At 38.0% G+C, this 14783-nt stretch overlaps 1 protein-coding gene across 1 annotated transcript in view; it reads left to right on the top strand.

The window, feature by feature from the left end:
* The window catches only part of AGBL4 (AGBL carboxypeptidase 4), an 848931-nt gene that overhangs the window by 327822 nt on the left and 506326 nt on the right, over positions 1-14783 (top strand). Inside the window, exon 5 of the mRNA XM_062497943.1 lies at positions 6751-6967. Coding sequence (XP_062353927.1) covers positions 6751-6967 — 217 coding nt within the window. The remainder of the gene's footprint in view (positions 1-6750; positions 6968-14783) is intronic.

The following is a 14783-nucleotide window of genomic DNA, read 5'->3' as shown; positions in this document are numbered from 1 at the left end:
CCACTGGAAATCCCATTTGTTTCTGGCAGAAGATTTTGGATTTTGCTATCAGCTGATAGCTGCTCTCAGACATATTTACATGTTTTGTCAAAAGAGTGACAATTTTTTACTTTTGTGGACAAATTTCATGTTTAGGGGCGATAGACAAGTGAGGAGTAATAGCAGGTATTGAATGAAACCTCCTCCCACAAAACCAAATTGAGGTTTGGAGAAGCTGAAACCATCACTTTTCTCCATTTGAGAGACTGAGTGTTTCCCTATCTCATATGAAGTTGCTTAAAATTAATTCAGTCATTAAAAAAAAATATTTCTTGCTGGTTTTTACTTTATCAGCCCTCCCTTTCATTCTCTTAATTCTGGCAAGATGAAGGATGGTGACTTCATTTCTGCCAGCAGAACCTGGGGACAGGTTTTCAGCATTGCTTCATATCTCATAATCATGACCCTTCCCCGCTTCTTCCACGTGCTTCCCACATGGTACACCCTTTCCTCACCAGTTCTTGTCACTCTTCACAGTAATGACTTCCACTGATTCCCTCTGGTTTTAGGTAGAAAAGGGTTTATTTACGTTTTTGTTATTTTGCTATTATAAAAGAGACCTACAAGACTGGCATGTTGGACAACATTTGTGCAAGGTATTCCGCAAACAGAGGACCAAGGACGTTTCTCACTGCTATGATTTTGTTTATTGTTTCTCTTCAGAGTTTTCCTTGTGAGAACATTACACTGTGTTCAAGACACAGTTTGCATAGAAACCTTTCTTAGCAAGTTCCTCCTGAATGCATCCAAAGTATAAAATCTGGGAAATAATTCTCATAGCTTTTGCTCACAAAAAGCTAATTCAAGGTTTTGGCTTTTTAGAAGTAAAAAAGGAGTAATGTATATTCTGGTTACTCTAATGAGACTGATTAATCTGATGTGCTGGTCTCATTAAAAAAACGGACTAGTGCTGATACAGATACCCAACACCATGTTGATTATAAATATTTAACATAGTAGCTCACTCTTTCTCTCAAAAAAAAAAAAGGCTTAATGAATTTATGCACTTTTAGGGAAAAATGGTTAAAAATGCAGTGTTTTCTCCTTGAGGTTGTAAAGAATGAAGAAATTTTATAAGCAGTCTTTGTACTGTTCATTGTTTGAATTCCCGCACAGTTTTGATAGAGGTTGCTTAGTTATTTCAACTAAAAAATGACAGCTGCATGTTTAGTGTGTAGTTTCTGATTTTTATGAAATCGAATTACATAATGTTTTTATTTTCATACTTAAGAAGAAGAAACCAGGTACTGTTAGATGTGGAAAACCTTGAGGTCTTAAGTTATGAAAATATTTGGGGAACATTGTAATACACAGTAGGAAGAATAAAAGCAGGACTTATTTTGCAGGGTCTGAAACTGAGTTAGCTGTGCCAGAACCCATTCAGTTGTCTGCAAAAAATATTTAACACCATTTGACATATTCACTGTCACTCCATGCTCTGTGAATCAAATATAAAATTATGTGCAAGAAAAAAACCCTACAAACTTATTTTGTCACAAGTAAGCTAAGAATTTTGAAGATGGTCAGCTCCACTTGTCAACAAGAATAAGCAAGAAGAAAAATAATGGCTTAGACTACAGAGAAAATAGTCAGGATGGCCTTCAGTGGAAAAGGGCTGCCTCCCAGAAGGGGAGTTTGCAGCATATAATTTACATCCTTAAATCTTGTCCAGAGCTTGTTGGATTTTTTGCAGTTAATAACTGGAGGCATCCTGATTTTGGGCTAAAATTTAAGCCCTCAGAAAGAGTAGCCAAATCTAGTATTTAGGACAGCATCAGTAAATACCTGGAGATTACTTTTCAAAGTTGAATCAGAATCAGGTTTTGGGTAAGTAGACTTAATTTTGTCTGAGGCTGTGACTCGGGCCCACACCTTTAAGTTCTATAGGCAGGTTTGGAAATTTGAAAATTTGTGAAGTATTATCCCTACCCATGCAAACTGATGGCAATTGAAAATGATCACCACAGTGTGTCACCACAGCTAATGCTGCACCACAACTTGAGCATTTCTCTACAAGTCAGATCCTGTAATTTTTCTTTTGGCCGTCGATTTTTCACAGCACCTGCAGTTTTTTGTTTTTGCTCCAAAGATCATCATTTTACATTGAAGTCTACTGACTGTACTATGTCTAACCCGATCCTGTGGAGGCAAGGAACTGAATAATTAGTTTGTGAGTGCCATATTAAAAACAGTCCAAAGACTGTTTATGCTGCTCATTAAAGTCATTGGGAATTTGGCTGGGCCAGAGCTCCCTGCTTTGGTCTTGAAATAGGGAGAGGACAGCCTTCCAAAAAATGTTATTTTGTAATTACTTGTGCTGTGGTGGCACAAGGAGGCATAGCACCCTTGGATGTTTAAAACTTAGGAGTCACAAAGCAGTACCACCAGTACCCCCAGTGTTTGTCCTCCAAAGCATTGATTAACTCTCTATTTTCAAATGGAAATAAGCAGAAAGTAGCAGGGGGAAAAAAAAAAAGTAGGAGATAATAAAGTTTGATTTTAAAGTCAAAATTCATAGAGTTGAAGTTAAAATTATGTTCAAACTAGAAGTATAACTAGGATTAAGTTTTTGATGGTCTGTATTACAGCCCTTACTGCCTCTTGTAGTACCAAAGAGTAAAATGTTGGGATCTCTAAAGTTAACAGGTTTTTGATACTGAATAAGGACTACAATTTGAAATAAGGACTATAATTTCAATTGTTAGTTTTGTACACTGACAAATTTGATCATATTGCACGGTACCAAAACAGAGCAAATGTCCTGACTCCAGACTGCAATGTAGCAAAGAGACAGAAACAGGCATGCACATGCCCACTCACACTTGGAGCAACAAATCCACTGGGTTGGGAGTGCTGCCTTGTCAGATAGGAGAAGAGGACATTCAAAGGCTCAAGCTTTTGGCACTGGACTATTAGCATCAAAATACAGAAAGACTGCCCATTTCTGTGCTTCCTTCTTCCTCAGACAGAAAGAGTTTTGTGTTTATCTTCAAAACTAGGCATTCTGAATTTGTGTCAAACTGATGTATAATATCAAACTTCGTTTCTTTCAATGCATTGAGAACACAGACTGGAAATGAGTTGCTTGTGTGCTGTTCTCTGTGGCTGTGCTTGGACTCGGGGTGGTTATTTCTCCTTTAAATAAACATTCAGGAGCTCAGAGATCCAGGCAGTTGTGTATCAATTAGCAGGATGCATTGCTGAGTGTGAGCTGCCTGGAAAGGCACAAGGACAAATCAGAGCATTGAGGTTTCCACCATCATTTTGCCTTCCTGCCTCTAATGACAAATCAGCTTCATTGTAACTCACAGTGTAAGAAGTTGGTGCATTTCTGCAGATCCATGATAAGATATTTTTCTTTAGTAAGAAATGCAGTTAGACTGCATTCTGAATCTGTTCCTGCCAGGCCCTAGATGCATTAGTATTCCACTGGCAGCTGCCTGTAGGTAGGAATATTGTTTTTGTCCATAACCAGAGGGAACAATCAGACTAAGCCGTTCCCCAGCTATAAACCAGCCAAAGTAATTGGGTTTAATTTTAATTTTTGTAATAGCTTTAAATTAATAGGACCAGCTGCTGCCACAGTGTGTGGGTGTCCTTTTCCAGAAGGCATAGAACAAAAAAGGGAAAGAGTAAACAATAGTGTGTCTAGGACACAAAGGTTAATTCAAGAACTGAGCAATGTCTTTTTGTTATCAAAAACTCAGTTGGTGATATCTTGCACTTTGTCTCTTTTCTTTCCTTTTCTCTCCCTTTATTCTTTTCTTCTTTAATTCCCTGATAAGATCTCAATCTGATTAAGCTCCTGTGTGTAAAGATGTGTTGTTGGTATCTAAACGCTAACTCTCTTTCTCTATATGACTCACAAATAGATTAGCAGTGACAAAGTGCTAGGAGAGATAAAAATAGATTAGCAGTGACAGGAGTACTATTATAATTATTTTTGGAAGATATGGTTTGAATTAAGAGTTTGGGCACTTTTTGCCCTGGGAGGGTGAATTTGAACCCAGGAACCGAGGATGGTTTCTGCTGTTGTGTCAGACACCAGATAGTGAAATGTCAATACCAGATGTCCTAGACATCAAGATTAGCCATAATAGCCAAATGCAGCCATAAAGTGATGTGTCAAAGTGGATAATAAAACAGATGCTTAGCTTTTATAATGAAGGGGAAAGGAAATGAAATATCAAAAGTGCCTTTAATACATTAACAAAGTTGTCTTCAACTTGCTTAAAACTAGAAAGTTATTGAACCAAGGAGAACTATGTGTCATTTAAACCTTAACAATCAGCAGATGAATTTCAATTAGCATAAGCCTTTCTAAAATCCTGAATTTCTTCCTATTGGTCTCATTTTACATGAAATTTTTATAGCACAAAGTGAAGCTTGTCTTTTATTATTTTTCCCATGCTAATTTGGAAACAAATAAAGTTCAACAACTCAGCAACATACTGTTTAAACTTGCATTATGGTTTGAGGACTGGGAGCTGGAATACATTTACCCACTGCCATATCATCTGCTTGATTTGAGATCAAATGAGGGATGTCCTATAGCACTCCAGAGTGAGAGTGAATGATAGAAATATGTTAAGATACTGAAGAAAACCATTAGGTAAGAGTGCTGCATGCAGATGGCTGGTGGCATTTTTTCCCTACTGATACTTAAAAAAAAAAAAAGGTTTGTTTTCCTGTCTTTTATATTCGTGTGTTAAATTTAATTTCCAGATCTTAGTGATGAGCAAGTATCTTATTTAGTAAAAAAAAAAAAAATCATTAAATCATAGATTTAATTAGGTTGGAAAAGTCCTTTCATATCACTGAGTCCAACTTTTATGCTGGCACTGCCAATGCTGCCCCTAAAACACATCCCCATGTTCCACATCAACACATTCTTTAAATACCTATGGGAATGGTGATTCCAACATGTGCCTGGACAGCCTCTTCCAATGCTTGACAACTCTTTAATTGAATAAATATTTCCTAATATCCAATCTAAATTTGAGGTGTGGCCTCACCAGTGCTGAGTGCATGGGGGCAGTCACTGCCCTGGTCCACACCATTGCTGGTACAAGCCAGGTACCATTGGCCTTCTTGGCCACCTGGGCACAGATGGCTCATGTTCAGTCATGATGGGAAAGTTATTGAGGCCCTGAATGTTCAAGAATCAGGGCATTAAAAAGGGCAGATAAATTCTTTTTCTGAGTGTAATTAACTGCATCACTGGTTCTTTATTTTCCTGTCTCAAGAAGATCTCAATTCCTCTCTGTTTTCTCTTTGTAGATCCTGAGTCTTGCTGGTCGGACTCATTAACTGCTGCTAATTGGCAAACATGTACCTGTGTATAATGAGAGGGTTTTGTCCTCTAGTCCATATTAGCAATGAGAGGCCAAAACTGAGGCTCTGCAGCAGACCAGCTTCTCAGAATGATTACAAAGAGACACATTACTGGTGCTATGTCTGTAAATCTTGTTATGTTTTTCCCTCACCATGATCCCAGTTTAGCTGAGATCTGCTTCAATCATTAGATGAGACTTGTTTATAAGGTTGTGTAATTGAATCAGGTAGAGTCTGCAGGACCATAGCATTTTGTTGCCAAACAAGACTGGTAAGTTACTTACATCAAATTACAAGTGCATGGCATGAGTGGAGACTATTCCTGTCTGAATGAAGCTAGAAAATCCAGCTAAGAAATGAACAAAGCATACAAGCAGAAATAGTGAACATCTCTCATCCATAGAACATTTTTTTCCCCAGCCTCTGAAATATTACTTATTTCTCTTGAAAAGTAAGAAAATAACTGGAGTTGTGTGAGAGATTGCAGGCAGATATTTGTTATTCCTCAAAGAGATACCACCTTGATAAAAATGACAGAAATGTCTTTATTATAATTATTTACCACCATGTATATTCATTTCTATCTTGTCAGATGAAGCAGAAACATTGAGGAGGGCAGCAGTCCAATTTGGAATGGGAACAAATACTCTCTTCTCCTTTGCTTTCTATTTTAAGACATAGTTATTTTCCATACCTGAAGGTTTTTTGTATGATTTTTAGATTGTTTGTTTGTTTGATTTTTCACCTCAAGAATTTATCTTTTGTTCTATTTATTGGCTAGATGTTGATATGTATCCTGACTATTAAGGATGTACATGTATATGTATATGTGTATGTATATGTATATGTGTATGTGTATGTATAGATGTTCTGAATTTCAGTTGGCTGATACTGACATTCCTTCATTAGTTGTGCCTCCTCTCTGTGCTGGTGAATTGGACTGTAAGAAGAGGTGTAGGTTTGGCTGGATCCTGTGTTTGAGCTATGAGTGGTGTGAGGTTGCAGCAACCTGACAGTGAAGTAGAGGATGTTTGGACACCCTGTGCATCCTTTTCTCTTTGTGGGAATGGGTTTCCCTCTTTGTATGATGCTCTCCCTGCTGTGGTGACTCTGCCAGCTTGGGCACCCAGGCAGAGCTGCAGTCCCTGTGGTGACAGGACTGTCACTGCCACTGGTGCTGTCGTGGCCCTGGTCTGCACAAGTCTCCCAAACTCAGGCTCTGGGGTCTCCTAGCCAGCTCCTGAGCTGTTCAAGCTGTTCCACTTCCTTTACTTTGGAAGAAATCTGAATCTCACACAGCCCTTTTGGTTCAGATTTCTCATGTCCGTATAGATATGCATCAATTAATGAGTATCCATACATGTTTTTGTTTTTCAGGCAAAGAATCCCCTCCAAAAACGTGTACTACTACCGCTGCCCAGACCACAGGAAGAACTATGTCATGTCCTTTGCTTTTTGCTTCGACCGAGAGGATGACACTTACCAGTTTGCCTACTGCTACCCCTACACCTACACTCGCCTTCAGCACTACCTGGACAACCTCCAGAGGAGAAACATGGACTATTTCTGCAGGGAACTGCTGGGGCTCAGCGTGGTAAGTACCAGGCACGTTTGCCAGCAGGATTCATTATGGATGTCTACCCTTACATGCTCCCAGAGTATCATTCCTCATCCTTGCTAAAGCAACCACAAACATATATTTGTTTTCTTCCTATCAATGACACAGAGGGAAGTGTGCTTGCATGGTGAAATATAGACCAATGCTAATTTAATTTCACGTAAAATATTTCCTGTGTGATAGTTAAGGCAATGCTTGACTATCATATGACTAATGTATAGATTCTTATGTAGGATCAGTTCACCTCCAAAGACATTAAAAGATGAAACTTAAACAGTTTTATTGAAGAAATGTGATTTTTAGAGTACTCTGACCATTTTTCTTTCTGGAAGAGCTTTTCTGTTCAGAAAGAAATGTGAGGATTTTGACCAAGAAGACAACTTTTCTTGATAAAATAATGCAAAACATTCACAAACTAGCAATTTTATTTTCTCTTAAAACTTCATGCTTTGGTGATTTGCAATAGAAGGGATTTAGTGGTCTCTGTATAGATCCTAATGGCCACATAAAATGAAGTGTCATAGTTCTTCTGGAGCAGGAAGGAGGGTTAATGGTAAAGCTGAACTTCTGCTCGCTTTGCTATAATCTTCCTCTGAAATGTTGCCTGTCCAGGGGATTTGGCAAGCATGACTCAGCCACTCCCATGTCAACTCAGAAATCATCAGATTAAAAAATAATAGCTTAAATCTCTTTTCTAAAATACTTTTTCTTTCTCAGACTTTATAATGCACTTGTACCACACTCTTAAACTTTTCTCTGAGATTTGATTTGGTCTGAACTTGTAGTGTGTGTTTCAGAATCAGAAAGCTGTGAAGGCTGCTGATCCCAGCAGCAGGAGCTTTAAAAAGAAACCAAGCATATATTGTGAACATCAAAATAAAATCATATGTATACCCTGCACTGAAACAAATAGAAAGCTTCCATCATTAAAGCAGGCCACTGACATTCCTGTAGTGGCATAAAAGTTGGAGGAAAAAATTAACTTACAGACTAAAATAAAAACAGAATTAACAAAAGAAATAATTTTTAACCCTTTTTGTAGGTTAAGTACAGTTCTTATTCTTAAGATGACTATTGCATATCCACGAACTGGCATTAATTATTAATCATTCCAATTGGGGGGACAAACAGTTATAAAAGAAAGGGGTATTAAAAAATAGAAAAGTAAAATCTGCAGAGGCTGGGCAGGAAGAGCACTATCATCTTAATATGTGTAGGGCTTTAATTCTTAATCTTAGAGGACAGAGCTGTCATTAATTCTATAATGAAACTGAATTTGTTTCCTTTCACTCTGAAACTAGTGTATAAACAGTCACATTTACATATTCATCCAATCTCTGATCTGACTGATTAAAACACAGAGATTTGTCTTTTATCTGCATTTTGACAGACAGAGCTATACTCTTAAATCTTGTTAACATTGTGTTACCAGTAGTTGCTAAATATTATTTTTCATATTTCAGCACACTAAACAAACAGATGCCACTCAAAATGTGGCAGGAAATGTGCTGTGTATAAGTCCTGCTTTTATATCTATATGTACACACACAGTATGTTTTGCAGAAATTGATATGGTAACATTTTGCAGCTCACCAAGCTGTATAAAAAAGCTTCTGAATCAGGCTCATGCTGTAATCTTTGTGAGCAACATTACAATCTCAGAGCATTTCTGGCTTTTCTCCACACACAACTGTCCTAGAACAGCTTGGTAATTTAATGTCTTTTCTGAGCTTGAATAGACAATTTCCATAAGTTCTCTGCGAGTTAAATATTTTAACATAGAGCTTTGTTTCTATCATACATCTTTAAATGGTGAAAAACAGGATCCTTCATTCTTCACTGCACAGTGCTTCATAAAAGCAGAAGCTGGCTGTACTTTGGAGAATTGCGTGCCATATAGGATAGATCTAGAGCTAAGTAAGCGAGCTCTGTCCCTGCCCTGGCCCCTTATGTAAGATAAGAGGAATCAGATTGGCATAAAGAGGCCCTTAGAAGCTCTATTCCTGGCCAAGGGACAATACCCCTGGCAGCACATGGTGGAAGGTAGTTTAAAGATGCCGTCTGAGGACAAACTCTCGAGTCCTCATGCTGGGCACGGGGCTGTGTAGGGATAACGTGGAAGGGGAAGGCTGCGGCACATCTGTCGAGCTGCCATGCAGCTGCTGGTCCCCTCGGGTTTATTCCAGGGGAATTTTATAGCCCCCTGCTGCAGTCTGTGATTGTGAGACTGGGGAAGTGTTTGAAGCAATTTAGCTTCTCCTGGATTATGTAGTTTTCAGCTATATCTCTTGGAGATGGCAGAATCTCACCACAGATATTTGGAGCTGTTTTTTTTTTTTCTTTTCCCTTTGTTATGGAAAAGTAAAACTCAAGTCACAAGAAGCCATGCCTAGAGGATTACTCCTGGAGGCTTTCTGAGTGTACATTTTGCTGCATATAATGTTTTCAAGGCAATCTAATTTCTAATCTAATTTCATATCTTCTCTAAAGAAAGCACTCTGCCTCTGTTAACTCCTGAAATACTATCACTAATTCTATGAAAATTGAAAGTGAAATATCAGTATGGGACATATAATTGTCACTAGGATGCAGAATGACAAAATGGTTGAGAGCCAAATGGCAAAGTTTCCCATTCCCATTTAAATGGATAACTTAGCTGTACTATTTCTGACCTTTTAATGTTTATATTCTTTACTTCAGAGAGCTATCCCACATTCTAGATGTGCCAAATGTTCTTGAAAATAGTCTCTCCTGCAAGTGAGCTGATATGGTCACGCAGGTACCATTTAAACTGCTATTTTCATTCTGCTGTTATTGGCCTTGAGTAACTTCAGATTTTCTTTGGTTTGTGCCAACAGATCAGAAGTTCAAAATCTGTGAGCACTTTTTAAAATTGTGGAATTACTTTTCTTCATATTATTGATCTCCTCTCAGCAAATACTCTGCAGTATAGAAATATTCGAAATAATATTTGTATTTCTGTGAAAATATAATCACGGGCACATTTTGCATTTACAGTACCTATTTTATGATACTTATTCAGTCTCACATGCAAAACCTATGCGTGTAGCATTATAACGGATTTTTCAAGTTGGCAAAATTTTGGAGTATGTTGTTATTTGAAGCTGGTATTTCAAATGGCCTGTGTGTGCTTGAAGTACGTGGACAGTTGATGAGACCTGTACCTCCACCAGTATTCCACGGACACACATTATAAATTAAATGAGTTTTGAACAGCCTGACTCAACTCCTAAAGCCCACTTTACAAATTGACACTGGCTGGGCATGATTTTCATTACTCACTCCAAAGAGAATCAGGATTAATCAGAGTCAGATACTTCCTTTCACTCCATTAGGCAATGGTGCTTCCAAATTACACTTGAGGAGAATTGTGACTGCACATACAAACCACGAGCCTCAAAGGGACTTGCACAGTACACAGAGACTGGAGTATGGAATTCTGTTAAATTAAATATTAAACACACATATTTTAAAACAAGAAGGCAATATGTCTAATGTAGGGCTCTGTAAATGAGCCGATCTCTTAAGTCAGATGCAGAACACCGAAAGACACAGACTGGAACAGCGAGTGTTTCCTTCTGACTCCACACTACTTTGGGGTGTGCTTTTAATTTAAATGAGTTACTCCTGAATCATGCTGGTACCAGAGAGAGCAGAATGATGCCCTAAGACTGTGAAACTGCACACCAGATGTCACATTGCCGGTTCGTTGATCAAATTTCCTTTATTTACTGACTAAATGACTTCGTACCCTGGTAAAAATACTTGATCGGTTCTACTGTTTTCCACTGGTTCATTTTTAACTGCTCAGTTATGAACGTTTTAAAGCATGAAGCAAAGAAAATAGGCAGTTTTTCTAAGGTTAAATTTCCCATTTCTGCATTCAACTCTAGGTTATGTAATAACAGCTCTGTAAAAGAAAAGTATACTCTTGGTCTTTGAAAAAAAAAAGAAGTTACAGGCTTCTGGGTGATGTAAGGTACCTTTGAAATCCTGTTGGTGTCAGATACTGTATTTTCCAATGGATTTGACTGTAACTAGGTTGAAATGTCATGTAAATGTAATTTGTGACAATTTATTGGCCTGAAAAAGGCCACGGAAATGTGCTTAGGAAAAGCAAATCTCCTTTCTCATTTCTCAGTAGTGTAAAAATGCAACTATGTATATGTTCAGGACACATTCTCTTTAGTCACTGGTATATTTTTTACTCTTGTAGTACTGCTGTTCCCAAAACATTCATAATATGGATGTCATCCCAACACTGTATGTGAGATTTTAAATGTTCCTACAGCTATTTTCTTAGCTGGATTGGATATCAGCAGAAGTAGAGTTGGACCTAAAAATAACACTACCAGCAGTTCTTTCCAAAATAAAATATGATTTATAGCATATAATAGCACAGTGTGCTACCAGGGAGATTATATAAATAACATGAAAAATTGCAGGGGACTATTCTATACCATCAGTTTTAAGGAAAATTTCTTTGTTACAATTTAAAGGGAGTCCTGGGAGATAGCCTGGCCTGTGGGACTCAGAGTAGGAAGGATAGGTGAAATGATGTCACTGTTGAATGTTGCCATCTCTCTGTAGGATATATACAAGGGCTCATGGTAAAACCAAGAAATACTTTGGTTTAAGTTGGCGGAAATATATAGTTTTTGAAAAAAAACAAAATAACATCATCATTTGCAGTTAATATCATGCGAGGTTACTAAATGCATAAACTGGTTATTTCTTAAATTACAGAAAGAACACTGTTTGAGGAAGGAAAATAATTTCTAGAAAGATTTGCTATAACTGCTCTTTATCTAACTATGAGTAAAAAAATCTTAAATTGTGAAGAAGGATTCAAATCTTAAATCCACTTTGCAGCTCATATTTTATAACTACCATTCTCTATTTAAAAAACTCTTGGAAAAAGCACTTCACCAAAAAAGAAGCTTTGAGTGCAAAAAGTCCATTGAGGTAAGAAATCATCTGAAGAAAAAAAATATGCTATGATCTATTTTATTAAGGAAAAAACTTCCTGAGAGAAGTTACAGTAAATGAATGATGTGTGGCAAAGTTAGTCTATGCAAACTGTTTTCATGCACAGGTCCCAGGCTTCACCCTTTTATCTTGTAGCCACTCAGGGAAACCTTTGGAAAGCCAGTGACCTTTCTGAAGTTTTCACTGGACTTTTTGTATCTGTTCAGGTTGGCCTTTTGCTTCATGGCTCTTCCCATTTCCAAGTCAGACTCTTCATCTCACCTTTACTCCACACTTGTCCTTCATCTGGTTTGCCCTTTCTTTGCCTCAAATCTAACCTTCCCTTTTCTTTCCATTTAGTTCATACTCTCCTAAGATAGCTAGAAGAAAGAAGCTGTGGTATTTGTTTTCTGCCCTTATGTTGCTTATCCTGCTTTGTTCTTTCCTATTCATTCTCCTTATCTCTTTGAGTTGTGAAGGGCAAATCCAAAATAGCTGTGAGGTCTTTTAAATACCAGGACTGCACAAGGTAGTCATGTTCTCCTCTGGGCACTCAATATCCCCATCTCAGTGCCATTTCACATGACTTCATATCCTGATCTAGGGCTTGTCTTCCTTATCCTTGTGTCTTCTGTGTTTCTTATTTGCTCCATCCCTTAATACGCACTCCTGCACTTCCAGAAAGGCTGAAATAGCCTGTTACTTGTCCAGGCTTCCACTTGGAAAGGGAACACTAATGATCTAGTCAGTTGTCCTGAAATGGCTGAACTAACAGCCAGGTGCAGGAAGGCTTTTCAGGGTCTGACTCCTTTTCTCACGGCAATGGCAAATTTCAAGTAAAAGGCAGGTTTTACTCATTCCTGTCCTCAGCACTTTCTCCTACTTGGTTGAGTGCCACACAGCTCCATGGGCTAACTTTAATCCCAGTGGGAAACCTTCTGGTTTTGTCCACACAGAGAGTTCAACCTCAGGTCTAGGCAGTTGTCCTTAGTTACTGCACCCTAAGCTTCTGGGGACATGAAGAATAAATTTTTACTTTCCGTTTTCAGTGCTGACTAGAATGCCTGTTTTTTAGTTGGTGCTTGGGAAATAGCACAACCTATTAATATAATCTCATAAAAAACCCCTAGTCTGAGGTCCTGTGTGTCCACCAACATAAAGCTTTTTTGTGGTTTTAAAATTTATTTAGTTGCCCTGCAGGCCATTGTGTATTTTGAGGGTTTGTAGGGCCCTTAGAACCCTGAGAAAACCCTAGAAGGCCTTCAGTCTTCTTGCACTTCCATTTCCAGAGGTTCGTTTTCCCTTCTTCGTAGCACAGCGTTAAGCAATAATTACCATGTTGATAGTGATGCTGAATGTACTTGCACGGAGGGGAAATCGTGCTATGTGGAGCTATTAACTACATTTGCCCTGTAGCACTTCACTGACTCTGCTGGGATTTTGGCTATGTTTGAGTTGGCTTCTGTTTAGATCTCCTGATTGGTGACTGTGTAATGCATCTGTGGGGCTGGAGCAGTATTTTCATGTTTATTCTTTGACCGTAGACCTAGAAGATGGTTAGCCTGGCTCACATTACCTGTAGGCCTAAAACGTTGGGATTGAAGACTTATTTAACAATTTCCAAGTCTGCTCAGTCCAAAGGATTTACGCATTTTAATTTAACCAAAGAAAGAGCTATTTATTGATTTAACTTTGTACCAGTTCTAGAATGTAAGTATAATGTATTAAAATCTCTAAATACCTCAGGCAAAATCTTGTTAACATAATTTATGTAAACTGACCATTGTGGCTCCTATCCAGCAAAACACTTAAGTGTAGATTTAAACTTAAGCATGTTAAATAGACATGGTAAAGTCACTGGTGCAGTTCATGACTTCAAGCTTAATGTGTGTAAAGATGTCCTTAAGCTTCAGAGTCGAAACAATCAGCACTTAGGCCTGGTGCCCTAATGTCTTGTTGTGAACTTGTGCTACCACTATAACAATATGATTACAGGCAAAAAATAATAATAAATCCCCCCTTTTTTGCACTTCTTTATAAATATGCTGAATGTCTCTGTGTAAAGTGAATCCCACCAGTGCTCAGAAATCTCTTTTTTTAGTACTGTATGAGTAAGGTGTGCATTTGAGGCCTTGTGCATGAGATCTGTGCTAATCTTGGTGTTCTTTGTCCTTGCCATGCACATGTTCAGTAAGACTTTATCTCTTTTGTTCTTAAGCCTTGAAATCTAAAAGCTGGCTCTAAGAAGATTTCTGCCTGTATGTCAGAAGAGATTTGGGGAGATATCATATAGAAATGAGAAAATAAAGACATAAGAGCGTATTTTTGATGCAGATTATAAGATAGTAGAGACCAAGGCAGTGTAGCTCAGGTGGCCCCAGCTGGCTGAGTGCATCCTGACTGTTGACCCAAGTATTTGAAGATACGTACTTGAAGAGAGGAAGTAAGACTCATGAACACATCATACATGTAAGGAAGCACAGCAGAGAGGTATTATGTGTAGCATATGATGTGTTGTTGATTTCAGTGTGATTTTAATGACCCTTACCTTTCTGCACTGTTAGCAAAGTATTTTTGAATCGAAGAACAGTGCAATGATGAAGCACATCAAACTTACAAGTAAAGGAGGCCAGTGCCATCCTTATTTTAAGACATAATGTTGCATTCAAACATATTTTATTTTGGAAGACTATGACATTCCTGGTAAAGACAAAAAAAGAGAGTGTTTTCATAGAAAAAGCCTGCTGATGTTGAAGTGCTGCTATTATCCACAAATACTGAAAACAATATTTATCTTTGTTTT

Source organism: Cinclus cinclus, chromosome 8 (genome assembly GCF_963662255.1).
Source record: "Cinclus cinclus chromosome 8, bCinCin1.1, whole genome shotgun sequence".
Classification (NCBI taxonomy): Eukaryota; Metazoa; Chordata; class Aves; order Passeriformes; family Cinclidae; genus Cinclus; species Cinclus cinclus.
Note: the sequence above shows the minus strand (reverse complement) of the source record. Positions and strands in the feature narration are given on the sequence as shown.